This window comes from Amaranthus tricolor, chromosome 11 (assembly GCF_026212465.1).
Source record: "Amaranthus tricolor cultivar Red isolate AtriRed21 chromosome 11, ASM2621246v1, whole genome shotgun sequence".
NCBI classification, from domain to species: Eukaryota; Viridiplantae; Streptophyta; class Magnoliopsida; order Caryophyllales; family Amaranthaceae; genus Amaranthus; species Amaranthus tricolor.
This window is the reverse complement of record NC_080057.1, coordinates 24562297-24588434: the sequence shown is the minus strand read 5'-3', so window position 1 is coordinate 24588434 and position 26138 is coordinate 24562297. Positions and strand designations below refer to the sequence as shown.

The following is a 26138-nucleotide window of genomic DNA, read 5'->3' as shown; positions in this document are numbered from 1 at the left end:
TGCCAAGTTGTGGCGTGTCTAGATGACTTGCATGCCGGTGCAACCCACTTCCATATATTGGCAATCGAACATATAACTTGTAATGCTTTCTCTCGCTCACTTTGCATTATTCGAACTTGTAATGATTTCTCTCGCTCACTTTGCATTATTCGAACGTAATACTCTAATATCGTACTAATTTGAAATGATGCAAAATAAATAAAAAAAAATTTAAATTTTTATTATGACGAATTAATAAAACTATTTTTAATTATCTAAAGGGAGGGTTGTCTTAAAAGTTAAAATGGTTGGGAGAGAAGGACAAAGAGCGGGAACTTGTACTGATTCTCTCTCCCACAACCAGCTTTGCTTGAACTGACAGTCATTTTCCCCTTTTTTTCCTTTTTATTTTTTTTGGATTTTCGTTTCTCTCTCCGCCATTGCTTCTTTAAGAAGCTGTGAAACCACGCAATTTCGTACTCAACATTTAGAGATCTGCGCTTTGTCTCTCTCTTTGTCTTCTTCAATCTTCCTTCATTCCTTCAAATTCCTCGTTCCACTTCATTCAGGTACACAAGTAGTCCATTTTTTATTTAAGTTTTGAACATATTTTCATCTGATTGTTTTTTACCGTGTTGAATTTTTTTTTTTTGTTTTTCGTTTCTATTTGATTTGTCTTTTTGCTTATGATTCCTGTACAATCAGTTTGTTTCTACTCGATTTAGGCTTTTTTTTAATGAATATTGTTTAATCAAGATGTTCAGTAATCAGTACAGTACAGATAGCTTTAATTTCAGAATGCTTTCTAGAATTCTAGTTTCTACTAATGGTTTGGAAGTTAAAATTTTCCAATCTGATACCAAGCGTAAATGTGTTATATAGAATCTATAACGTTTCTCACATGAGAGCCTATTTAGGTTAGAAACGTGAGCTCTTCTCATATCCAACTCTTAATATTATTATATTTAGGATAAGGAGTATATGAGCAGGCGTAAAAAAAAAACGTGGATATTCGGTAATTGGTCATTAGTTGTTGGCTTTTTTAGTTGGTTTGTTTAATCAACTGGAAATATTAACTGTTTTTGTTAACTTTTTAAGCTAGCTGTTTGGTAAACTTGAGTAGTGGCTAGTGGCTGTTATTAGAGAAAAAATAGGCCAACAAACCAACTAAAAAAGCTGATTGAAATAACTTTTTCATTTTGGCTTAAAAGACGACTTTTCAGTGACTTTAAAATGTTATTTACCAAACGCTTTTTTTGACTGTTTGACCAAACACTTTGCCCACAAAAAGCTACACAATAAGCTAAAAAGCTAACAACCCCCAATAAATAGAATATTTATTTTGGTTCTTCAAAATAAGTAATTAAACTAAGAGCAAAATGACAAACTAATATTAATATAATATTTGTGACCCATACATATACAGTTTAGTATAGTCGGTCAGAACCACCTGTATGTGAGATTTTTAAACTTAATAATTTTCTTTTATTGTGACTTCTAATGTAAAGATCCAACCAACTTAACATTGAAGTTGATGATTCGAGTCTAAAATATGTTATATACATTTAAAAGGGATGTAACCTTTCTACTCTCGATAAAGCCATAGATTTATATTCCTTTTGTTCCACATATGGGCCATAAACCCATAGTAACTTGCATGTCACTGAATCACGGCCTCAGGGGCAGGTGTTATGTACATGGGATTGCTGCCTATAGTCTATCTATTTGTTATTACAGGTATGATTGTGTATACGCAACAATCTTTTGCGGACGAAAGCCACTTGGTATTGAAATTGAGATTTTTGGTTTGTATTTAGAGGTGTATATTCAAATTTATATCGCATCGGTCGCGTTGTAAAGGTTTTCAATACAAACGAACCGATATTTCCCGAGTTGTAAAGGTGTTAAAAAACCGCGTTTTGGGCCGCATTAAGGGATATCCTATGGTTTCGACCGATATTTAGACGATACGATAACCGCATCACTCCCGTTACCGCATCAGCGTTCCGTTATTAAGTTTCCACATTTTTACACTATGGATTTACTGAACGGGTTCTGGGAAATGATATTTTGGGTTTGTGAATTTCATTTTTTTTGTATGTGAAGATTTTATTTGATTTAGTTTTTATATACGGTGTGTTATGCTGTTTGGGTCGAGTTGAGTGCTGCTCGGTCAAATTTATTTAATTGGGTCAAATTGATTTTAAATTCTGATAGGCAAACATGGTTTCAACCACTGAGACCGAGACTGAGACAAATGACAAACAAATTGTAAAACAGTACCAATACTCTAGGCATCCCCGTTTGAATGAGAGAATACTTTCATCCATGACTCGTAGATCGGTTGCTGCACACCCCTGGCATGATCTTGAGATTGGTATATTCCCATCCTCATTCTTTCTTGTGAATATGCTCTCATTTTATCTTTATATATATTGTTTTTCTTAAATACTAAACTACTTTTGTTTATGTTGTGTAGGTCCTGGTGCTCCTGTTGTTTTCAACTGTGTAAGGACCCCATAACATTTATCTGACTTTTTATCTACTTCTATAACTTTTATGCATGATGGATGCTTTATGTGTTTAGCATATTCTTTCCTTCTAAGGGTGAACAATGTATTATTAGAATCTATTTTAGCTCCGCTTTTTCCTTCTTGATTATGCTTGTAATAGAAGTATTTCTTTTTCTGTTTTCTTCTAGAGTATGCCCACCGACCTATGAGGCTGTGATTTAGTGACCCACTGACACGTTCCATTGTCTTACATGATACATCTTTGTGAATGCTCTTATTTTTCTTCATCACTGATTGACTGGTGATGTCAAAATTGTGTAAAGCTAGGAATATTGACTTGTTCTAACAATAATGTCAATTCGAGACTTGTCCTTGACACATTGTAATTTGTGCATTCAGATCCTTCAATTTCACCCCAATATTCATTTCATGTTAGATCCTCCACATTTTGACATTGTTTTTCCACTTTGACTCTATTTCGGAATTAAAAAGTAAAGTAGATACTTTGGTACTATTTCGGAATAAAAAAGTCAAGTGGATACTTTGACACATACTTGAGCCCGAGTAACAATAGTCCAAGGATAGAGAAAATGATACATATTCACAAGACTATTTCGTTCTTTTGTGTGTGTGTATAAGGTTCATGAGATTCTTGAATTTACTTTTGGAAGTTGTGGAGGTGAATTTACATTTTTTGTTATTGTTTGATGTAATGGTGAAAAATAGAAGAAAACTACAAATACCCTGTTTTTTACAAGTATGATTAGTAACACCCATGCCACTTCTTAGTTAGAGAAAAAAAGGAAGATGGTCATTCTTGGGAGTGACTACCCTAACCGTCATTATGGAGGATAGAATAGAAGCTAGCATAACCTCAATACATCAAAAATAGAACATAATTCCCATGACCAGGTCCAGCATTGAAATATGTTTTCTTTCCTCAAAATATGGAAATTATCTTTTCATTTCAGGTTTCCACTTCAAGTTGCCGATAGATGGGCCAAGTTCATCTTTAAATCTCTACTAATAGGATTTATTCACAATTCCCAATGGATTCTTCCTATTATTTTTTTTGACAGCTAAAAGAGGAATATATTAACTCCAAAAGAAACCTTTTACAACCTAGGCTATAAAAGGAAAACGCTTCCCAAAGCACGAAAGGGAAGCAACACAAAGCAAACAACAAACAAGACAACAGAACCAAACTACACCCTAACTACACAATGAGCCAATTTTTATACTTATCAAGTCTAGAAGCTACATGAAAAATAACCCTAGAAACAACAAATACAGTAGAGGCACCCTTTTCTCCGAACACTCGCGAATTCCTTTGGAGCCATGTTTGATACATGGTTTCAGTCCAAAGCATAACACTAACTGAGGCTCTGGAATGCTTACGCTTGCAATTTTTCCGGATAAGCTGCACGGCGCTATCAAAGGAGCTAGGCCAATCGAACGGAAAAACGCACTGGACATGGGAATGATTTTATCTCTTGAATATATGGATATTGATTGAACAAGTGCACCCTATCTTCATCCCTACACTGGCAAAGAACACAAACAGGATCGCAAAAAAAGACCCCAATGGAGAAGTCTGTCTTTTGTGGAGTCTATTCTGAAGAATTTGCCACAAACAAATAACACTTCTAGGAGAGGCCTTATTATTGCACCATAAGGACCTCCAAGAAGGCTTAGAACTCGTAACCAACCTATCCATATAAGCTCTCTTGATATTGAACTTCCCATTCTTCACATACTTATCTAGACATTATAACTAGACAATTGATCCCTACCAGCAATAATACGGCTAAACATCCAGGAAGTTGAACAAGGAACCCTAAAGTGCATGATATCCACTCCCTTGAGATAGTAATCATGAACCCACTTAATCCATAATCGGTCTTTTTTGTACGCCGAAGGCCCACAACTCTTCAATAAAAGGACTTCATTCAATAAATGAAGATTAAAGATATTAAGACCACCATAAGCTCTAGGCATACAAACCTATTTCCACGCTATTCTAGGTTTAGACCCCTTACGATTAGTACGCCAAATGAATTTATTACAAACTTGCTCAACCATATCAATGATCTGCTTAGGCAAAATACTTGAGCCCAATAAGACTGCATACTTTGAATGACATTGTTAACAAATTGCACTCTGCCAGCCATAGACAACTTCCTACTTGTCCAATGAAGAATCCTATCTGTAATCTTATCCACAATAGGCTTGTAATCATGAATGCCAAGCCTTTTAGAAGCAAGAGGAAAGCCCAGATATCTGAAAGGAAGCTCACCTTTCAATAGCCTCCAAGATACCTATCTCATCCTCCACGTTAACACCAGCAAAATGGCACTCTTGCTATTATTAATGTGAAGACCAGAAACCCTAGCAAACTCATCAATAACAAGCCTAAGGGCCTTCAAAGACTTAGCATCAGGCTTAGTGAACACCAACAAATCATCAGCAAACAATAACTCCATGACCCCAGATTTCTAATTCTTCCTATTATGTTAAACACATTTTTATCTTCTATTATCAAAATTATAAAGCTGCAAAATCTCAAGTTTCTCTTCTTTCTTTTAAAGCTAAGGGTCTGGCCATCAGATTAGTATATGTTCCTAAGGGCCTTGCTAACTGCAATAGCTAATTCTGGCAGCTTTACATCACTTCGCCTGCATTAGCTGCTAGTAAGAGAACTTGCCTCATTGTTCTGTCACTTGGCCAGAATTTGTTTACTGTAAGGAACATTACAGTAAAGTTGTGTCGCTAAATTTGCAGCTTTTTGCCATCCAAACAGCTTTACAACATGCCATTACTCTAATGCCAAATGTTTCCCATCTAGGTGGGACTTGAGGGTCAAATATACATAATCTTACCCTTGTAATAACATAGAATTTGTTTTTGATTTTGGCCTTGATCGCAAACATTGTCACTTGAAACAAATAAGAGACACTATGAGTTATTTTAATTATAATACATTATTATCCGAAATTTTAAAAACTGTAAATCTTTAGCTTCATGGAGATTGGACATCTTAAAAATCAATTGAAATAAAAAAATGCTGCTACAATTACAAATGGCTTGTGGAGTCTATTTTGGATTAAATGGAAGAGATGTTTACATTCTACTAGATTATCCAGGTCTAAGTAAATAAAACGTGGCTGCTGAAGCTCAGATCTTAAATACAGTTTTAAGTATTCAAACTGTTCTATCTTAAAGATCTCAACATCGAAGGTGTGTGACAATTTCGTAATAGTTCTATGAAATAATTTTACCGTTCAACCATGGTTGACCTCTGCAGGTCATTGAAATAGCTAGAGGGAGCAAGGTGAAATATGAACTAGACAAAAAGACTGGTTTAATCAAGGTATGAAAATGAGTTTTGTCATAGAGGCTACTTATTAAGGTTAATAATCTAATTTAACATGATAATTCTTCTCGTGCAGGTGGATCGTATTCTTTATTCATCAGTTGTCTATCCTCATAACTATGGGTTCATCCCTCGAACTCTTTGTGAAGACAGTGACCCCATGGATGTTTTGGTTATTATGCAGGTACCTTTTGGATGATATGTCTATGTTAATGATTATTTAAAGCAAAAAATTCTCTGCATTAACAAGATAGAATCTGAATGGTAAATGTTGACATGAGATAGATTTTCTTAGGACTAATTGCTTTTAGGTAGTCCTTAATATATAAATGTGTTTTGTCATACGTGTGTTTTATCATAAGTTCTGTAGAGAACCGTTTTATCATTAGGAAATCTGAATCGTAATTGTATGTGCATATGTGAATCATAAGCTTTATAGATTTATTGAACCAATGAATTCAACGTGAATTGTTGATTCTTGGTGGAACATGGCTAGTTCCATCAACTAATGGTTTTCCTAAATTACAGGAGCCTGTTCTTCCAGGATGCTTCTTGCGTGCCAAAGCCATTGGACTGATGCCTATGATAGATCAGGTATGTGAAATTATTCTGGATTACGTTTTAGTTGCTCGTCAAGAAAAGCTAACATTAAGTTGTTTAGGGGGAGAAAGACGACAAGATAATCGCTGTTTGTGCTGATGATCCTGAGTACCGTCATTACAATGACATCAAGGAGCTTCCACCACATCGTTTGGCTGAAATACGTCGTTTCTTTGAAGATTGTATCCTTTCCATTTGTTTAGCAATACTTGAAGAAATAGTACTCTAGTGCATAACGACTAAAAAGAAATACAGGAACTTGTTTATATATGCGAAGTGTTGATGATGTTTGCTTTAAAGGTTCAATTGGAAACAACCTCTTTGTTCTTACGAAGATAAGGTTGCATACATGAAATTCCCTCAACCGGTTTAGGTGGAAGCCGCTCAACGGAATCAGGATAATAAAATATCGTTAGCTATCTACAAGAACATTGTACTTGATTGTGTTTTTCCCTAACTAAATTTTTAGATAAGAAAAATGAAAACAAGGAAGTAGCAGTTGATGAGTTTTTGCCTGCATCTACAGCTCATGAGGCAATCCAGTACTCCATGTATGTTTCGACTTTTGAATTAGCTATAAATTGCTGATATGAAGCGCTAATTTATCGATTAATACTCTTTGGTTGATCAAAATTGACGTTCCAACACTAACATTAAAGTTTTGTCGTGAAGGGATCTCTACGCAAACTACATCGTCGAAACCTTGAGGCAGTAAGGTTGTCGCGGATGATTCCAAATGGTTACACAAGTGTATTTGAAGCTTAAGTGACACTATCTGAAATGCTGCTTCAAGTTCAATGCTTGTGTTTTTAATACCAATTTTACACATTGAATATGCTCTTTATTTTTGCATGTATTACATCTTCGCTATATCGTATATCATCTTATGTTCACAAACTTTTGTGCAAAATTGTCAAGTAATACTCATACTATTGTCTACTATGACTTGTGATGTGAATAAACCGTTTTAAATTCATTCCAAGTGTTTGGCTATAAGCTATTGAAAACCAAATTCTTGTTTCAAAGCATATTTCCAACACAAATTGTGATGTAAGTGGAATGTGGGTCCTAGTTTGCCCAAGTCATGTCATTTTTATTAATACAAGTATTGAATTGTAATTAATAATAAATATATAATAGAGAACAATTTTAGTGAAGTTGATTTAACATACATTTTAAGGATAGTGTTCGTTTCATTTGATACTAATATGTTGGATTTGCCTAATGACGAGAACATGTGAGCAATGTTATTTATGCGAATATTATTTTTGTTTTAGCCAAATTTGAATCCAAATTTTATTTTTGTATGGTAAAGTGGGTTTAGAGATTAAATATAATTTTAAAGTTACATTTTTTTATAGATTAAAATTTATAAATAAATATAAATTAGATTAAATCACTATTCTCTGTTTTTAGTTGATAGCTACACTTAAATAGTAAACACTAAAAATTATTAATCAATCTTATTTTTTTAAATTTTTTTAAATATATAAAGTCAAGTAAAATTTTATTTGATTGATCTTAAACGCATATTTTCATTTCATGTCATGTCATTCATCTTGCTTTTTAATCATGCACTTTTTATAAATATTTAATATCATAATTATACATTAAATAACGTAAAAGCTACAAGGGAATATTATAACTATTAAAAAGAAATGATGGATAATAATTACTTATACTGCTATGTAATTTTTAATTATATTTTGATTAATCATCATCATACCTAGTGTATCCAACTCATAGAAAACTATGATCAGGATTTGGGAAGGGAAGAACGATGACAACTCATATCCATAGGGGAGAGTGCGATCAAAGAGTCCCTTGGCTTGAGAAAGGTCTTCAAAGAAAGAGAAACTTGCAACTTACAAATAGAATAAATAGAAGGATAAATTGTCGAGAATAATCCCATCTATTAACAATCCGCTGTAAATAATCCGTACTATTAATTATTTATGAATAATCCCATCTTTTCACTATTTTTGCTCGTGGTTAGTAATCGGCTAATGTAGGTTACCATTTGCCAATTCCCTCTTCATCCCCTTTATTTCATCTTCATAACATTTAAAAGCTATTTTCAAACCATCTTCAATCTAAACATCTCTACTTCCATCTTCAAAATCCTCTCCTTCCATCTTCAAATTGTTGCTGCATCTGTGTTGATTTCCTCTCCCGCATCTCCAATTTCAGATTCCTCGGTCTTCATCCATCTGCATCTACTTTTTTATAACAATTAGGGTTTGTTTATTGTCTCCATAGCGATTGTTTTCTCCTTCAAATTGTTACTGCTGAAACCGTGAGATACTGAATTGTCTCCATCAAAATGGTAAGTTATTTCCTTTTAATCTTTGATACTTTAGTCTTTTCATTGTTTTTGTAGAATCAAATTGGTAATCAATTTCAATAATATTTGGCATGTTTAGGTTAATGATTTTGAAAATTTTACAGTGAAGTTTTGGTATGGGGTTAAATTCAAAAGGACTAGGGTAGGGTTGGATTATGTGGGTGGGGAATATAGAAGCCGTTCACTTGATCCTGATTTGATTTCGTGGTTTGATCTTGATGATCTGGCAGGCATGACATAATCCAACCAGATGCAGCAACAATTTGAAGATGGAAGGAGAGGATTTTGAAGATGGAAATAGAGATGTTTAGATTGAAGATGGTTTGAAAATAGCTTTTAAATGTCATGAAGATGAAATAATGGGGATGAAGACGGAAATGGCAAATGGTAACGTGCATTAGCCGATTACTGAGTGATAAGGGTGCCACGAGCAAAACAGCGGAAAGGTGGGATTATTCATAAATAATCGATAAAACGGATTATTTACTACGGATCGTCAATAGATTGGATTATTCCCGACAATTTATTCTAAATAGAATACGTACAAATAACTAAAAATAAAGGTAAAAGTAATGAAAGAGGTAAAGAGCAATAATTAAGGCAATGAACAATAACAAATGATGGGTAAAATGGACGGGTTTAATAATCTAAGATGTGGATAAGGTGCCGCCAACTACCCTTATTCCTGATCACGTCTTTGAAGAGGTGAAGTTCATGCATGTCACTTTTAATTTGTTCCTCCCACATTCTCCCAAATCCTCCTCGACTTTTCTTGCCTTACACTATGATGCATTCGATCCTTCTTAGTGGGGCGTCATGTGTTTTTCTCTGCACATACCCAAACCATCACAACCTGTTCTCCCGCATCTTTGCGGAGAGATGGGTGCAACCCTTAACTTCTCTCTGAACTTCTGGTTTCTTATCCTAACCATCACAACCTGTTCAAAGACCTTCTTTACGGGCCAACATTCTGTCCCATATAATAACGCCGGCCTAACTGCAACGCGGTAAAATTACCTTTTAATCTTCTCGGAAATTTTTCATCACAAAGCACCCCGGTTGCTGCTCGCCATTTAAGCCAACCCGCTTGTATACGATGTAACGTCTCCATCAATCTCCCCATTACTCTAAATCACCGATCCCAAATATTTAAACTTGGACGTACATGCAATAACTTCTCCCCCTATGGTCACCTCTGGCTCTCCTATTGATTCTGTCGCACTAAAATTGCATCGCAAATATTCTGTCTTCGTACGGCTTATACGCAACCCCTTGCCCTCCAATGCTTCCCTTCACTCTTCCAATTTACTATTCGCCTACTCCTTGATTTCTGCGACCAAAACTATATTTTTTGATTAATGTTTTTGTAATTAAGGCCCTGTAGATCTAAAGGATCCTTGAGCAAGCACAGAATGAGCCAGATAAACCATTTTATTAATCAAAAGTACTCTATAATCACTAGTTTTGTAGTTCTGTAAACAAAGATTAATGCTAAACAATTTTATTTAATCAAGAATTCGTCATATCACGTAGATATACAGTTTGATAGCCACGACATGGACAAGCTTACATCGCTTTCGCCTTGATCCTCGCAAAAATCTCGATACAACAAAGAACACAATCATATATTTCTTTTAGTCATAACTCCGATCCTCCATGTTCCAATAGTCCAGTATCTTGGAGTCGCTCACTTGAAAACGACAAGTTGTCCACTCAAACGAAACATTTCATACATGTTTGTTTCATACGCTAATCATCGATGTCTGGCAATGGCATCTTCCAAAAATTCCACGCGTTATAATCCTCCTGTAATGATACATCGGAAAATGATGGAGTCGTGAAAAGAATAGTCGAATGGAGTAAAACAAACCTGACAGCTCAAAAGTTTAGTTGGATACGCTAATACCTGCTCAACCATCGACGTAGGAGGGAACATATCGTTCACGAGAGTATGCAATGAAGTATACGACTTCACGTCAATTCTATGATTAATAGCTACTTCACCCTGTCAAATTTTGTAAAAAAAGGTTTACGGTAGTTCATTAGTCTTTACGTTTTTACGATCTTAACATGTTTACGAAAGACATTTATACCTTTGGATTGATTATGAAAATTTTGCCCTTTGGTATTCCGATCTTTTTATAAGTAAGCTCATCGGTATCCCTGTTCCCAAATCCCGCGTAAAATGGATTGTAATCGGGGGGAAAGAGAGCCTTGATGTCCTGCAGAGGGTAATGTTTATGAGAGCGTCTCGTCTTCAGCCATACGAGTGGGAATAAAAAGGGTTTTTTCAGTTATGAAGACGAACAAGTATTTACCTCCAAGCATGCAATCTTGAATTCGTGAGGAGCTCTTCGGATTACTGCAATCAGTAGAACATACGGAAATCAGTGAAAATCTATTGTCATTTTCCGCAAATCAAATGATATAAGTCGAATGAATGATTTTAGAAAAGCGGTAATGTATACGCATATGCCTTTGTACAATCAGTGTCACATAATTCACTAATCTCCTTGCAAATCGTGAATAAAAAAAAACGAATTATGGTGTTTTTGGGCAATTTAAGGGTCATTTTGAGCGAATCACGAATTCAAAAAGCGAATTAACTGACAAATTATGTTACACTCGTACAACCTCAATAGGGGGTAGTATATAGGAACTACGATAATTTTACATTGCGAGTTTATCAGTCATGATCTGTAATATTAATTATTTAAAACACAAGTCACATCTACTAGGCTAAGATGATATAACGTGTTACAAGTCGCCGACTTCTTGTTTGAAGCTAAAAATGAAATTTTTATCACGGACTTGTTGTAAAATGTAACTACACGAAGACGATTGTCAATCAACTCATTAAATACTGAACAACAACAATGCCAAAGCTTTAATCTTAAAATATGAGAACAACATGAACCGAAACAAATCAACATGAGATATTATTAATGAGAACCAATTACAGTTTTCTTTGTTACCTTCACGATATAATGACGGAAACAATCCATTAGGTGAGATAACAACGGGTCCGTTTGGCAATGTTTTTCCATCCTGTAAGAATCGTAATCGATGTAAAGCTACGAACCAAATATAACCCACTTCTTAAAGATTAACAATGATAAAAGGAGTCGAGAAAAATGGAAAAACATAGAGACGTCACTATATTCACAGGAAAAAAAACATACTTGCTTAAGGTTAAACAAAAAACTCTTGGTTAGATAAGCCTGGACGATTGCACGCGCACTCAGGAAAAGTAGTTGATATCCATTTTCCTGTTATACAAAGGAAACAATCCACACAGATAAAGATATAGCGTGTAAAAAAGATATTTCACTACAAAAATGCAAAAGCCTTCCCAACAACAATGATGCTCGTGCATTCAGTGCGGGTCCCATGTCCGAGAAAAGGAGGGTTGTGGTGCGTTAGTGACAACCAACGTAATACGTCGTTACATCTTGTGTAACATTTCACTAGAGCAAAAAATATTACCTTAATGGCGGAAAACAAGCGGGCCACACCGGATTGCGACCAGTCCTTTCCAACCAAAGGCATAAATTGACCAAGTACATCAGATCTGAAATAAAACACATATATTAGATCCCATACTACATACTAGGATAGAAAAACAATGAAAAAGTTGGATGAGGAAACACTGATAATTCACAATATTATCTCAAACTTCCCATCAGTTGTTTGGGGGGTTTGGAAAAGAAAAGAAACAACAAAGAGAAAATATCCAAGGGAACATTTTTCCCTTCATCTTCAACCTTTACCACATGTAAACCCGGTAAATCTGAAGAATTTCAACATCCCTCTAAGTACGATAAAAATGCCAGCTCACAATGAAACATTCAGAAATATTTGGACAAAAATGCCCGAGCTAGTCCGATTCTCAAACATCAGATTTACTGTCAAAACGCAGTCAATAAGAGACCTTGGACAAGCTATAACCAAAAGTACATTGCATGAGCGAAATGACATCAGTTTGAGTTAAAACTCACCTAGTAATAGTCCCATCCACATCAGATATAACGATTCTCGCATTCCACTTCCAAAGATATATATGTGCTTCAACCTGACCATCAAAAACGAGCAAAACCAGTTAATAAAGGATAGGTCCAACCGTCCAAGCGCCATTCATTCTTACGTAAGCAATGGAAACGACGGAAAGATGGAGAACCTGTTGTAATCCCAGGACCCTAGTACTGAAACTGAAAGTCACATCATTTTGGCCCTCCTTCAGATTCAATGATGATATTTGCTCATTAGTGGGGATGTTAGTCCTGACAATTTTCTTGAGAGGGGACTTTGAACTAGTAGCTGATAGCGGAGTACCACTCTCAGATGTAGGAGTTAGGTTGATTGATGGGCTTCGTGAAACAGACTCAGAGTCAACAAACACCTCCTCTGAGGTGTTACTTGTCGAACGTGGAAGTGTTTTCACCCTCCGAAATGGAATTGGCCAGAGTCTCCATCTGCGCCCAGAAGCACTTCCAGAATCGGGAAGCTCGACGTTTGATGTAACTTCCTGTTCCACTGGTATAGCATCATTGGACTCAATGGGAAGATGTACGCCAAACACAGCCATTCCCAAGACAATGGGAGCAGCTTGCTCCCACGGCAAGTATTTCCCGTTGTATCGGATAATAAGGTTTTCATTTTTAATTAATGATGACGCTGTACTTCTAAACTCGTCCTCGGATAAGCGATGGGCACTAAAGGCTTCATCAGCAGCAGCTAATCCCATTCCTGGACGAAGGAGATGACGACAAAGAGAGATCTCTATTGCTGCAAGCAACATTATCAACACACATAATATCAGTCTAGGCTCACTAATCAGGGATGTAAATATTATCATCTAGTCAATCGGAAACTAAAGGTTGCAATGGTCTAAAGTCTCCTTTAAGTGACAACTCGAGAAAAAATAATATTGCATCATATTGCCAAGAAAAAAAAGTATGAATAAACATAGCCATATATCTGAAGTTTTTCTGTACTAACATCATTCCCAACATGCTGTGATGCAATGTAGTGCCCTAGTTTTGTTTCCCGGATATGCTTATAGCTGTTGGTGAGTATCAACCATGCTGTTATCAGCATAATGTGGCGAGTAGAGACTTATAAAGCTCTCCTTTCCGGATACAAAAATTAGTAAAGAGACGTCAAATATACAATAATTCAACTACTTCACATAATTTTTGATGTAATATGCACTCCTGAAACTAGATTGACCCCTACACTAATCACAATCATCAAGTTCTTCACTTGCAGGCATCAGAAGATCAAATCACTAAATGAAGAAAATGGAGAGTATTAGAATTTTCTTAAAACTCAATACTTATAAAAGATACCATAAGAAAAAAGTAGTAGTAATTTACATAACAATGAGAACATCAAAAAACAAAGATAAATCACATATGCCTTACTCGGGTTGAGATTTGTTTCGATCCTCTCGGGTGAGCAGCCGGTGTGCTGTTTAGGATCTTCACTTTCATTTGATATATCAATCTTGACTGACGGATTTAGTGCGGCTGGCTCCTCGTTACACACTGATGCATTCTCAGTAGGTGTGAAAGTATTGTCTTTATGCTCCCTTTTCTCGTTTTCACAAACTAAAGAAAGTGAAGAGTCCACCACACCTCCCATGTTAGTATTGGTAATTGATCCACCATCACCTGATATTTCTGTTGGAAACTGCATATCATCCTTATTTAATAATGACTGAGTGTTCTGCAAAGAATTTTCTTCCGTAGATTCAGCTTCTTCTTGGGACTGCAAGGTAGATACCTCACTTTCCAAGGTTTCGTCTACACCAGCACTGGTCAAATCCAAACAGCTCCTGAATTTATCTTCGTTCTTACTGCTAGGAGATGTATCTTCAATATCACTATGAATGTAGGAATCTATCGTTTGGAGCTTATTACAATTATCATCCTCGTCTCGGTTTGGACACTCCTCATCGTCCAAACCTGCTGGAAGATGCGTGTCCTCAACTCCACCGTCTTCATGCAATATTTTCTCATCTCCACCAGCTTCATGTTCACTCATCTCCCCACTTTCTTCATTTTTGCATAGACTGTTCCTAGAATTTAAACAAACTACTGAAGGTTTGGCCTCTCGATGGGTAAATTCTTTGTTTTCTTCACACGATTCTAACTCATATATTTTGTTAGTTCCCTCGTCATGGCGTACTTCTGAAAGTTGAGTATGTTCCCCATCACTTTCTTGATTTTCAGAGGTATGTTCTTCAATTTTAACAGTATTGGAAAAGCCCTGATGTAAATCAGCATTGTTATTTTCAGAAGAACCCGGTTTAATGGAAGAGGCCTCTAGATCATTAAGGTATTGAGAATCCCATGTAGTCTCACTCACAGTAAACTCCCTATCTTCTTCACAAAACCCATTACCTTTACCTGGTCCTAGGTGAAATTGGGGTGTATCCAGTTGCACAATTTCACCGTTATGCTCAGATGATGAGATAGGTGCTGTTAAAATGTGACCATCTACACTCACCAAAACCATTTCCGAATCTGATCCCTGTGCTTCCACAAAATTCTCCACAACTTCCATATTCTCATATGGATTAGAACCATACTCAGATGACAGCTCCATAGAGTCATCAAATGACTGATCATCTTGAAAATCATAAAACCTACAAGCATCAGAGTCATTCCTTTCTAACCTATTGAAAGAAGAAAAATTCTCCGACAAGATCCCCGGATCAGACAAAGTACTTTGCAACCTAAAATTTTCGATATTTTCGTTATTTATAGTACATTGGCTATTATCTACACTAAAACTATATTCTAGAGTAGGTTCCCTTTCATCCTTCAACACCTGTTTCTCCTCACCATTTTCAATTGATACAGCTTCTCTTACAAAATAAGCTTCACCAGAATTATCAAGATGCATATGAAAGTTAGCTTCAATACCATTAACTTTTATTTGAACCATTTTTTCAGCACCCTTAAGAACACCTTGAAATTTACCAAACTGTACATACCAAGGAGTGCTCCTAAAACTACCATCTTGTTGTTGAACAACAATGATATCAACTGCCCCCCCAAAAGGATGAAAAGGGGTAGCAACAGAATACACACCTTGAGTAATCAAACTTCCAACTTTTCCTACTACATTCATGATTTCAATAGTTCAATAATCCCCAAATTAATTCAATGTATGAAAATCCCTAATTATTACCAAATAGTTCAATTCTATTGAACTTATTAAGTAATCCAATTCATGCATAAATTTAATTCAATTGGCAAAAGAATCAAACACACAATGCCTGCAATGGAGAACCAAACAATCAACAATCAAAACCAACAATCATCAATCATCAATCAAAATCATAAATATTTAGCAAGAAAAGGAAAAATCAAACAACCCAGATCAAAAATCCACAAATTAAAACCAATTACTTACTTGGGTATTAGTCAAAGTGATGCAAAATGAAGATTTAACCCAAGAACAAAAAGATTTACCCAAGAACAAAGAAGATTAAGCCGATCAAATGTTAATGTAATCCCGTAAAAAGGACAAGAACAAGATTGACTTTTAAGGGTAGTAGTTGTCCTAGTATAGATGTTATTGTTCCGTCTTGGCAACTTACAAAGGAACAATGGAATGATTAAACAACAAACATCAAAAATCTTTCCCTAAAAATTGAAGAATGCCATTTATTTCTTTTGCCCAATTTCATCGATTTTCACATCATTGGAGATACCGCCATTTTACGCGATTTTGTATTTGTTTTTTGTTGAATTTATTTTAATAAAAATTTTGTTTAAAGATTATGGTTGGTGTGGTGGGTGTTCCTTAGACGGAATGGATATTATAACTACTTCAATTGAAGTACTTCCTAGTTCCAACCTCATAGTAAATGAAATTTGAGTTATGTCTAGATGTATTTAAATAAAATAGATATTAAGTATTTGATAACTATCGGATTTTATATTTAAATTTGATATTAATTTGATCAAAATTAAATTAAAATTATGTGAAGATTAATTTAGATTTAAGATTTAAATTTGAACAACTTTAAACACTTAGTTTGAAATCGACTCAATAACGAACGCCATTGAACACCTCTAGTCTTATCTCAATTAATGAGCAAGTATTATTTTCATTAAGTTTGATTCTCACGTAATTTTTTTTTACTTGTCTACTCTATAATCAAACAAATATTCCATTGATGACAAAGTCAACATACCTCATGTAGTCATGCTCATTAATAACATATCTTGTTTTCTTAGATGCAAATTTTATGTTTTTAAAAAAATGATTTTTGATCTATTTTTTTCTACTATAATGATATAAAACTATTTTATTATTTATTAAAGATATAAAACATAATAATGTGGCTATATTGAGTTTTTTTAATTATTTACACAAGTCACTAGGAGAGAAAGTTAAAAAAAACTCATATTTTTCTTTAACCGCAAATATACAATTTCATCATAAAAAAATCTCTTAAATGAATTGAAATCAACAAGTTATGTCAAATATATTTGAAAGGCAATCCTTTTAATTAAAACTATTAGCATAAAATTTTAGTCATATGGCTAACTATGTACATTAATCATCACTAATGATTATTTGAATCTTCATGGGTTACAAGAATTTTGCTAGGGAAAGGTCCAATTTGAGTATTCTTTAGGAACATGTATGTGTCATAGAATATAATATAATTTCATCTTCCTTGGATTACTAATACAATATTAATTTTATGTACTTAACATGCCAATATTACAATTTAGTTACTAAAAAGATAACACATAACTAATTCATCTTTCAAATGGAAGCTAAAAACACATATACAAGTCATTTTTGTGCAAATCTTTGGTTTAATTGAATAACGAAATCACCTATATACAATTGTTTCAATTTAAAATTTACAATTTTTTTTTTGTTTTTATTTTCTAGATACCAATATAATTTTCTTGAATAACTAAAAAATTACATATAAAAAAATTTACCCTTTAGTTTCAACAAATTTGTTATGTTTCTTCCATACGGGAGCTTAAGAAATATATGTAGCAATTTCATTGAAAAACATGAGTAACTTCTAACGAACATTGTTGGTATTAGTTGTTTTTCAAACAAACGGACTTTGATAATCCGATTTTAGGTGTATCATAATAACAAATGTCAATATAATCTCTATTAAACCCAATACAGTTTTATCGAACAACTAAAAAACTACGTGCAAAAATCTTTACCCCTTCATTTTAAAGAATTGCAATGTTCCTTTCATTCGAGAGCTTCTTAAGAATTAAACATAGCAATTTCACTGAAAAATATGGGTAACCTCTAATGAACATTATTGCATTGGTATTAGCCTATGGCATTGGCATTAGCCGATTTTCGAACAAAAGGACTTTGATCGAGTAGATTCCCAGGTGGATCATAATTACAAATGCCAATATAACCTTTATTAAGCCCAATACATTTTAATCTATGACAACCGACATGAACGGTATCTGCCCAAACAACTTGGGTAAAATGCCCACATTGTGTCCAATCTGTTGCACATTTTCCTGCTTTAAAATTGAAAAACAATGATTCTTGTGCCCAGTTTTCAACAATACGTGTAGGAGTCCAATGATGTAACTTACCATAAAATAAATTTTCACCATATTTACCTATAGAATGTACCATTGAACAATTACCAATCAATTTTGATCCATGTTCATAAGCATACTCTGCTAGGGTTTGATTCCATTTTAATGGTGGCATTCCATATTTTGCTCTAATTAGATTATGTGCATGTAGGAATTCTGCTGACATTGGATCATGAAAATGATGTCTTGGATCACCAAAGTTTGGTATTTCATGATTAAATTTTTGTTGTTGATGACAATGAATTCTAAATGATAAATAACACGTTGAAATGAACAGGACTTGAAGAAAAATTTGAAGTGTTCTGAATGATATCATTCTTTAAATGAAGATTTATATATACAAAAGAGAAAAAAAAAACTTAAATTTTCGGGTTTTATTGAGAAATTTTTATATTTGTTGTTATTTTTAGTGTTTGAATAGTTTATTTAGAAGGAAAAGAAATATTTCAATGTGATTCATGAAAATGTTAGATTTTAGAAATTCTTAAAAGAAATTTCTCATCCACAAAACCATATACACATCATTTTCTTAGTTGTTTTTTTCTTAAAATATGATTACTTGTTGATTTGTTTCATAACAACCAATTATACCATTTTATCATGAAACGCTAAACTTGACCATTACATTCATCCCTTTCTCTCTACTGAATTTGTACTTTTAGTTTCCTATTTATTGGTTAGTCAAACAGTAAAAATATCTTTGATAAATGACTACTCACTGTTAAGTTGGTGAAAAACTATCTTTTAAGCCAAAACTAAAAAAACTTCTATAAATAGCTTGTTTTCATTCGATTTTTAGTTTTTGGCCCACTTATTATTCCATCTAACAAACAACTAGCAACTAACATCTAACTTTTATCGGCCAAACATGCTCATTAAAGCGGGCTCTTCAACCGGTATAAGAGCTAACAAAAAGCCAATGTTACGTTATCAGTTGATAATCAGACAAACAAACCAACAGTCAATAGCCAAACACTCACTAAGTGAAAAATATATATTAACATTAGAACATACTACTGTATCATTAGAAATTAGTGAATCCACATGACATAAGACCTTCTTTGTAAGGTTCCCTATACAATATACAATATGAGACGACTTATTTTTATTGAGTTGAATATACCAAACTTTAATCAGAAGAAAAGACCTTAGATTCCAATTGGTAGGTCTTGGTAAAAAAATAAGGCCAAGATAGGTATGTTGATATTATGCAGCTCAAAGTGGAAGCTCCCAATAACATATTCATAACAATTATTTGTAGTTGGATAGCCTCTAAAGGAGAAGCACCCCCCATAATCATGCCAGTCATTGCTCCTGGAAGGGATATTAACCCAACTGTTTTGGCATTGTCCATAACTGGAGATAGAGCTATTACTAGTGCCCTTTTCACTTGTTGGACTGTTGCTTGACTTGGTGTTGCTCCTAGAGCTAATGCTGTCTCAACCTGTTTTTCATACACATAACAGCATAGTCATGACTCATCCTCGTCCTGTTAGAAAATAACCCACATGTAATCCCATTCGAAACTTAAAAATAGGTCGACTAACATATATTCTTGATGGGTTACTCCTAATACCAATTGATTTTTAGGATGGAACCTCATCAGGTCTGTGTGCAGTCAACTCTCCTTTTATGCGGGTCTTGTTGTGTACAAGCCCAATAACAAATTTATCACGTTTGATTTTTAAACTTTTGGCTGAAATAATTTTTTTTTAGTATTACGAATTTCAGTCATGGAGTGACCTTGTCTTTCATGTAAAATATCTAGCCAGCGACAAGTGTAAGTGAAGCATGTGTTGCGTGCATCAAGATCTCATGGAAAGAGGAATGACAAAATATATAACATGAGATCACATATAACACAAACCCAACTTACCTTTTATTATTTTAACTAATGAAAAGATAACAATATCATTTCATTATCGTAATGTCAGTATAGCTCCCACTTAAGTAAAGTTTGTCGAGCTGAATCTATACAAATCGAATCTAACTTACCCTTGTTAAAGCCAACAAGGGGGTCATTTCCTATTGAGGCTTCGAGCCTGCCTAAACTATGACAACATATAACACAGAAGAATAGGAGTTGATCAATTGGTTTAATGTTCAAAGGTCTTGAGATCAAGTTAGAGATCTATCATTGGCATATCATTACAAGCAACACCATATTACCAAAAAAGTAAACTTAATTCAATGAGTCGTCTTTTCAAATATAGTTCATTATAATCTGAAATGAAAAGAAAAATACCAAGTTGATTTGAAGCTTGATGTCGTCTCGAAGCCTTTTCATGGTAACACCAGTAGTAGTCATAGCATTGCCAACCATCATACCAGCAACAGGGATGATGTATCTTGGAGTAAAAGGGAAGACATTAAGAACAACAAGTAGTAGCATTGTCACTGCTGTGCCTACTAAAATGGATGCACCTGCCACGTACATTCCTCTTGGTACATGTTTTGCTCGTTGCCCAGCTGTGTACCCAGCTACACTTACCTGCATATTGATGTTCCATGTTAATATATACATTCTCCGTTCTGAAATACTTACTACATTAGTGTTATTGACACTATTCATTGTTCAAGCTATTTTTTATATATTGCGGTTAGAGGTGTTCGAAAAAAATTGGACGATCCGACATTTATCTAACTTTATAAACGAGCTGACTTTGACCCGACTTCAAATGAATTAACAAATTTGTAAAAATCAAAGTAGACACAAAACCTGATTATAAACATGCACGAAACACTTGATTCGAAATTTCCTGACCCAAATGAGCACCCTCTAATTGTGGCTAAGGTGTAAGAAAAAATATACTCATGTGAAATCTTGTTTAAATCGTCTAATCGCATAATTCATAATATTAACTTTTTATAATATTTAGTTTTGCATAATCGAGGGGGTCTTAGTAAATAACGGTGATTTGTGAACTTAACAAATCACCCTTATGTGGCAGAATTTGATAGGATGAGAGTATTATGATCTTAATTTACCTTTTCTAGTTTTACTTTACTATTACTTTTTTTTTGTGATATATAAATTACTGTGATTGATTAGGAATTGTTCTACATAATAAATATATAAATTATCTAAACAACACATTAATGGTTAAATAGTTATATAATATTTAGTTATGCATAATCAAATGTATAAATCATCAAAATATATAATTACATAATATGAACTTTTGATAATTTCATAATATTATCAAAATAATAGTATTAAACGAGAGAGGTGGAGGGAGTAATAAGAAAAATTATTAAGAAACAATTTCAATCAAAAGCTTACATTAATAGTTAAAATTGTTTATAAGGAAGATACTCCCTCTTTCGTCCCATTAAATTTATTTTATTTTTCATTTTAATTCGCTTTAATAAATTTTGCTTATTTTATTTTTTTTTACATGACTCTGCTATATTTACTCTCTATATCTACTCTTATTTCAAAAGACCCTACTATTTAATCCATTATATTTGTCACTTGATATAACTATATGTACTCCTAAAATAACTGGGCAAACTAAATGAGACGAAATATGTATATTAGATTATGCAAAAATTCTTAATTAATCACCGTAATTTGTAAATTATTACAAAAAAAATAAAAAATAATAATAAAATAAAAAAAATAAAAAAAATAAATTAAAATAACAAAATTCTCTTATGTGATTTATCTGAGTTCAACAACGCAAGCATTGAGAATACAGCTAGCACTATTTTGTCTTATGTTTACAAGCAACTGATTCTTAATCAAATCCATCATTACTTTATTTGGTAAAATTAATAGGAATAAATTAGATGCCCCTTGAGGATCTCTACTAGTTGTACTATCATAATTAAAAACTCAAATAATTTTAAATTATTTTACTTGTTCAAATTGGTTAGCATAAGTACCCACGTTGCATTAATTAATTTTATTAACCATTAAATTATTCTCCAATTGTATTATCATCGTAATGATTCAATCTTAGTATCTTCTAGTTTCATATGCTAAAAACTTACACTTATTATTCATCAACTGCTTATCAAAAGTATATTTAATTATTTATTAAACTAATCATCAATTGACATCTCATGCGGATAAAGTATCCGATGGATAAACGTAGCTAAGCCCATTTCATATAGTATGTTAGTTACACATACACCAAAACGTTGACACCTTTTTATCAGATATAACAATATAAAACAGATAGAGTTCTACGTAATATGTTAGATATAATATATTTCGTGATACATATTTACAAGTGTAAAGACTATCCAAACCTTTTTCATACTAGACACATAATGTAAGGGTGAATGAGGGAAGTGCAGTTATTATATAATTTTAGCTTATTTTTTTAGTTGCAAATTGATAATTGAATATTTAAATTATTTAATACCAATTTTTTATAGATTAGCTGGTTTGAATAATTTATTATTCTGTATCATCTCATTTGTCACTTTTATCAATGTGTTTAAAATCAACCGGTTAATAAAATCAACCGATCAAATTAATATAAGAACTCTAAAAGAGCTATAGAAGTCTAATAGGAAATCTAGAGTGGTCATTACAACCCTTGTTAACCTATTGATCGTATCTTGTATTCGACTCTCACCCCTACCTATTTATAAAATTTGTTCTCAGAGGTAAAATTATTAGTGAACTAGTTGAATCTGTATGTGATCTTTATTACTTTTTGTTTATCTTTCTCGCAATGGTAGAGTCGTGTTGAAAGATTTTAGGGTTATGTACAAAATTTTTATTTTGCGTTTTATTTATAGTAAATATATTTATTTTATTGATAAAAATTATATTTTTTTATTAATTTTTTCATATACAGAGAAGAAGAGCTTGTTCAGTCGATCACACGACCTCAAAGACCCCTACGTGCATTTGTCATACCATTGATCAATCTATTCATAGGCATTAGACATGATAGAATGTACTCCCTCCTATTTATAGATAAAAGGATATTTGAGTTTTATCCAAAATTAACAAGGGGTTATTGTGTTGTTATAATGGGTAAAAGTATAAAAAAATAATAACAAAAATAAAAATGGGACATAATTAATAAATTAACCCAATAAGAAAATATTCTTAAATTAATGAATGGAGGGAGTAATAAGCAATTGAAACTGAATAGAAGAACAGAGCAATATGAATTAAATCAGAAATAGAAAAACTAACCATAAAAAGATAAGCAAGGATGATCCAAGATATGTTGCCCTGATTAAATATGAACTGAAGAACAAATCCGATTATAGAAAGCTGAAGAAAAGCCCTAAAAATGGAGTAAATCATTTCTCCTTCGATTTCTAGTTTTTTAAAACGAGACAATGCAACCGCTAAGAAAACTACCGTTAAGGCTGCAACAGGTTTAAGCATTCCTTTTAAGAAATTTATCCACCATTTTTGATCCATTTTTATAATTTAATGGCGAAAATTTTGGAAAAATTAGGGATTTTGGGATTCAAAAACAGGTATAACAAAATTAAAGGTGAGTGGATGGATGTATGGACAGATACTGATATAAAGGGGAAGAAAAAGGAGAATCTTAGAGGGTCGTTTAGAAACGGCCTACCCCAAATGACATGGGTGTTTTTTAGTTATACTTGGAGGGCGTTTGGTTTAGTATCTTTTGTCATAGATATCGGATTTCATTTACATAATTCATTATTTGTTGTTTGTTATAAAAATTGGATAATGATTACCATTACTTTATTACCTCTTAAAAAATTATGAAAATAATTACCCTTTCTCTCCACATTCTCACAAAACTATATACAACAAGCTCCCTATTGATACCCCTTGTTAGTTCTATTGTTTGTTACCTATACTTTTTAATTTTTTTATACCAAATAAAATTTAACAATAACACTTATTATTACATTTACCCTTTCTTATCCATTCCCTTTCCATTTCCTTTCCTCTCTTAATACTAAATGCTCCCTTAGTGTTGAATTATGTGAGATAATCATAAAATCATACTTCATATTTTTAAAACTAACTTGATTTGATATTTATCTGATTTTTTTAATTAAATTTGATTTTGATTTGACTTTGAATGGATTTAATATTAGTAAAAACAGCTAGTCTTCTGAGAGACCAAACCTTTAATGTTAATTTCATTAATAACATTTAAAAAAAAAACTTAAACAACATTTAAACTTGGCAGGCAGGAGAACTCCTTCATCAAGACACTTTTTATATTCCAATGAGCAATCTCTCCTCTTGAAAACTACCCATGTAATTATTGCATTAATCTTTAAAACAAAGTTTCATATTATCAATAAACATCATTAACATCTCTTTTTTATATTTTCAGTAAAAATACCATGGATGCTTTCATGAAGAATTCGATATTCAGCACAATCATCTCTAAATTTTGCGATATTTTTGAGAAGGAAGAAGAAAGGCTAATATTTGGTTCTTGATTTTTTTGAAATTAAACCCCCAATTATTATTTTGTTTTTTGAAATTATTTTTTATAAAAATTAATTGAAATTTTTTTTGAAATTAAACCTCTAATTATTATTTTGTTTTTTGAAATTATTTTTTATAAAAATTAATTGAAATAAAACCCATTGTTGTGAGGAGGAAAAAGAACACAATGACGTTGAACATGATGATGATAATACAATATGTATCACGTACTATAAGTTGCCATTAAGTCTGGTGTAAATAGGTATTAAGTGTGTTGTAAATTGACATTAAGTATGATGTAAGTTGACATTACGTTTTATGTAAGCAAGCAGTAAGTCTGATGAAAGTTGGCATGTATTAAGTGTACTGTAAGATGATATTAAGTCTGGTGTAAGTAGGTATTAAGTGTGTTGTAAGCTGGCATCAAGTATAGTGTAAGTTGACATTAATTTTGATAGAAGTAGGCAATAAGTCTGATATAAATTGGCATTAAGTATGATGTAATTTGGCATTAAGCTTGATGTAAATTGGCATTAATTCTGATGTAAGTAGGCATTAAGTGTGCTGTAAGTTAGCATTAAATCTGATGTAATTTGGCATTAAGTTTGATGTAAGTAGGCAATAAAGTGTGCTGTAAGTTGGTATTAGATATGATATAAGTAGGTATTAAGTATGAAACGTAAATATAATATAAATTTACATTAAGATTATATAAGTAGGTATTAAGTGTACTGTAAGTTAGCATTAAGTCTTATGTAAGTAGGCATTAAGTGTGCTGTAAGTTGGAATTAAATCTAATGTACGTGTGCATTAAGTCTGATGTAAGTTGGCAATAAGTGTGTTGTAAGTTGGCATTAAGTCTGATGTAAGTTGACATTAATTCTGAATCAATTAGGCATTAAGTATACTATAAATAAGCATTAAGGATGATATAAGTAAGCAAAACACAAAATCCTTAAAATGTAAAAGGATTACACAAAATCTTTGTCATAACATATACAAATAATAACAATAAATGATTTCTCATAATTTAATAATCATAAATTTTCTTAATACACACAATTAAATTGTTTTTTTATTGAATCCCCTACACACTACTTCTTTGAGATTTTTTTTTTCTCGGATGTTCTTCGAACCATTAACAATCATTGAAACCTATTTGATTCACAGCAACAATTTGTGCAGATGTAAGTTTGATCTCTTCTTTACCATTACACAAGAAGAGATGTGGATTGCATTAGTATAGATGTCTTTGTCAACCATGTATATACAAAACAATCATAAAAAATAGCATTAAATGACATAAACAAAT

General features: G+C 33.0%; 4 protein-coding genes across 5 annotated transcripts; 1 reads left to right on the top strand and 3 right to left on the bottom strand.

Moving 5' to 3' along the window:
- The first annotated feature begins 265 nt into the window (after positions 1-265).
- On the top strand, positions 266-7441 carry LOC130827671 (soluble inorganic pyrophosphatase-like). Its single transcript, XM_057693466.1, has 9 exons — positions 266-548; positions 2197-2356; positions 2459-2487; positions 5797-5862; positions 5942-6049; positions 6394-6459; positions 6527-6647; positions 6935-7016; positions 7138-7441. The coding sequence occupies exons 2-9, from the start codon at positions 2203-2205 to the stop codon at positions 7178-7180; spliced, it is 669 nt and encodes a 222-aa protein (XP_057549449.1). The 5' UTR covers positions 266-548; positions 2197-2202; the 3' UTR covers positions 7181-7441.
- A 2781-nt stretch (positions 7442-10222) lies between these two features.
- On the bottom strand, positions 10223-16674 carry LOC130827670 (phosphatidate phosphatase PAH1-like). 2 transcript variants are annotated; one of them, XM_057693465.1, is made up of 11 exons: positions 16232-16673; positions 14233-16094; positions 12987-13594; positions 12808-12881; positions 12296-12380; positions 11992-12078; positions 11785-11857; positions 11128-11171; positions 10903-11031; positions 10716-10814; positions 10223-10615 (listed from the first exon to the last, which is right to left on the bottom strand). In XM_057693465.1, exons 2-11 carry the CDS (start codon positions 15944-15946, stop codon positions 10559-10561), a joined length of 2970 nt encoding a protein of 989 aa, XP_057549448.1. In that variant the 5' UTR covers positions 15947-16094; positions 16232-16673; the 3' UTR covers positions 10223-10558. The 2 variants fall into 2 exon arrangements, with proteins under 2 accessions (XP_057549448.1, XP_057549447.1); XM_057693464.1 differs by having other exon boundaries at positions 10223-10814; positions 16232-16674.
- Positions 16675-17792: 1118 nt separating this feature from the next.
- Positions 17793-19259, bottom strand: LOC130827669 (pathogenesis-related protein 1B-like). Its single transcript, XM_057693463.1, has one exon. It carries the CDS (start codon positions 18743-18745, stop codon positions 18143-18145), a length of 603 nt encoding a protein of 200 aa, XP_057549446.1. The 5' UTR covers positions 18746-19259; the 3' UTR covers positions 17793-18142.
- Positions 19260-19394: 135 nt separating this feature from the next.
- LOC130827668 (protein ALUMINUM SENSITIVE 3) lies at positions 19395-23991 on the bottom strand. Its single transcript, XM_057693462.1, has 3 exons — positions 23591-23991; positions 20675-20920; positions 19395-19873 (listed from the first exon to the last, which is right to left on the bottom strand). The coding sequence occupies exons 1-3, from the start codon at positions 23822-23824 to the stop codon at positions 19559-19561; spliced, it is 795 nt and encodes a 264-aa protein (XP_057549445.1). The 5' UTR covers positions 23825-23991; the 3' UTR covers positions 19395-19558.
- Between the last annotated feature and the right edge of the window lie 2147 nt (positions 23992-26138).

Excerpts from the sequence above, each read along its gene's own strand:
- LOC130827671 (XM_057693466.1), top strand. The coding sequence starts at position 2,203 with ATGGTTTCAACCACTGAGACCGAGACTGAGACAAATGACAAACAAATT. Across the intron at positions 2,488-5,796 it reads CTCCTGTTGTTTTCAACTGT|GTCATTGAAATAGCTAGAGG; the intron begins GTAAGGACCCCA and ends TGACCTCTGCAG. Across the intron at positions 6,460-6,526 it reads TGATGCCTATGATAGATCAG|GGGGAGAAAGACGACAAGAT; the intron begins GTATGTGAAATT and ends TAAGTTGTTTAG.
- LOC130827669 (XM_057693463.1), bottom strand. The coding sequence starts at position 18,745 with ATGATATCATTCAGAACACTTCAAATTTTTCTTCAAGTCCTGTTCATT.
- LOC130827668 (XM_057693462.1), bottom strand. The coding sequence starts at position 23,824 with ATGGATCAAAAATGGTGGATAAATTTCTTAAAAGGAATGCTTAAACCT. Across the intron at positions 20,921-23,590 it reads TCCTTGCTTATCTTTTTATG|GTAAGTGTAGCTGGGTACAC; the intron begins GTTAGTTTTTCT and ends ATCAATATGCAG. Across the intron at positions 19,874-20,674 it reads TCAAGCTTCAAATCAACTTG|GTTGAGACAGCATTAGCTCT; the intron begins GTATTTTTCTTT and ends TATGAAAAACAG.
- LOC130827670 (XM_057693464.1), bottom strand. The coding sequence starts at position 15,946 with ATGAATGTAGTAGGAAAAGTTGGAAGTTTGATTACTCAAGGTGTGTAT. Across the intron at positions 12,882-12,986 it reads GGGTCCTGGGATTACAACAG|GTTGAAGCACATATATATCT; the intron begins GTTCTCCATCTT and ends TTTGATGGTCAG. Across the intron at positions 11,172-11,784 it reads TCCGTCATTATATCGTGAAG|TAATCCGAAGAGCTCCTCAC; the intron begins GTAACAAAGAAA and ends TACTGATTGCAG.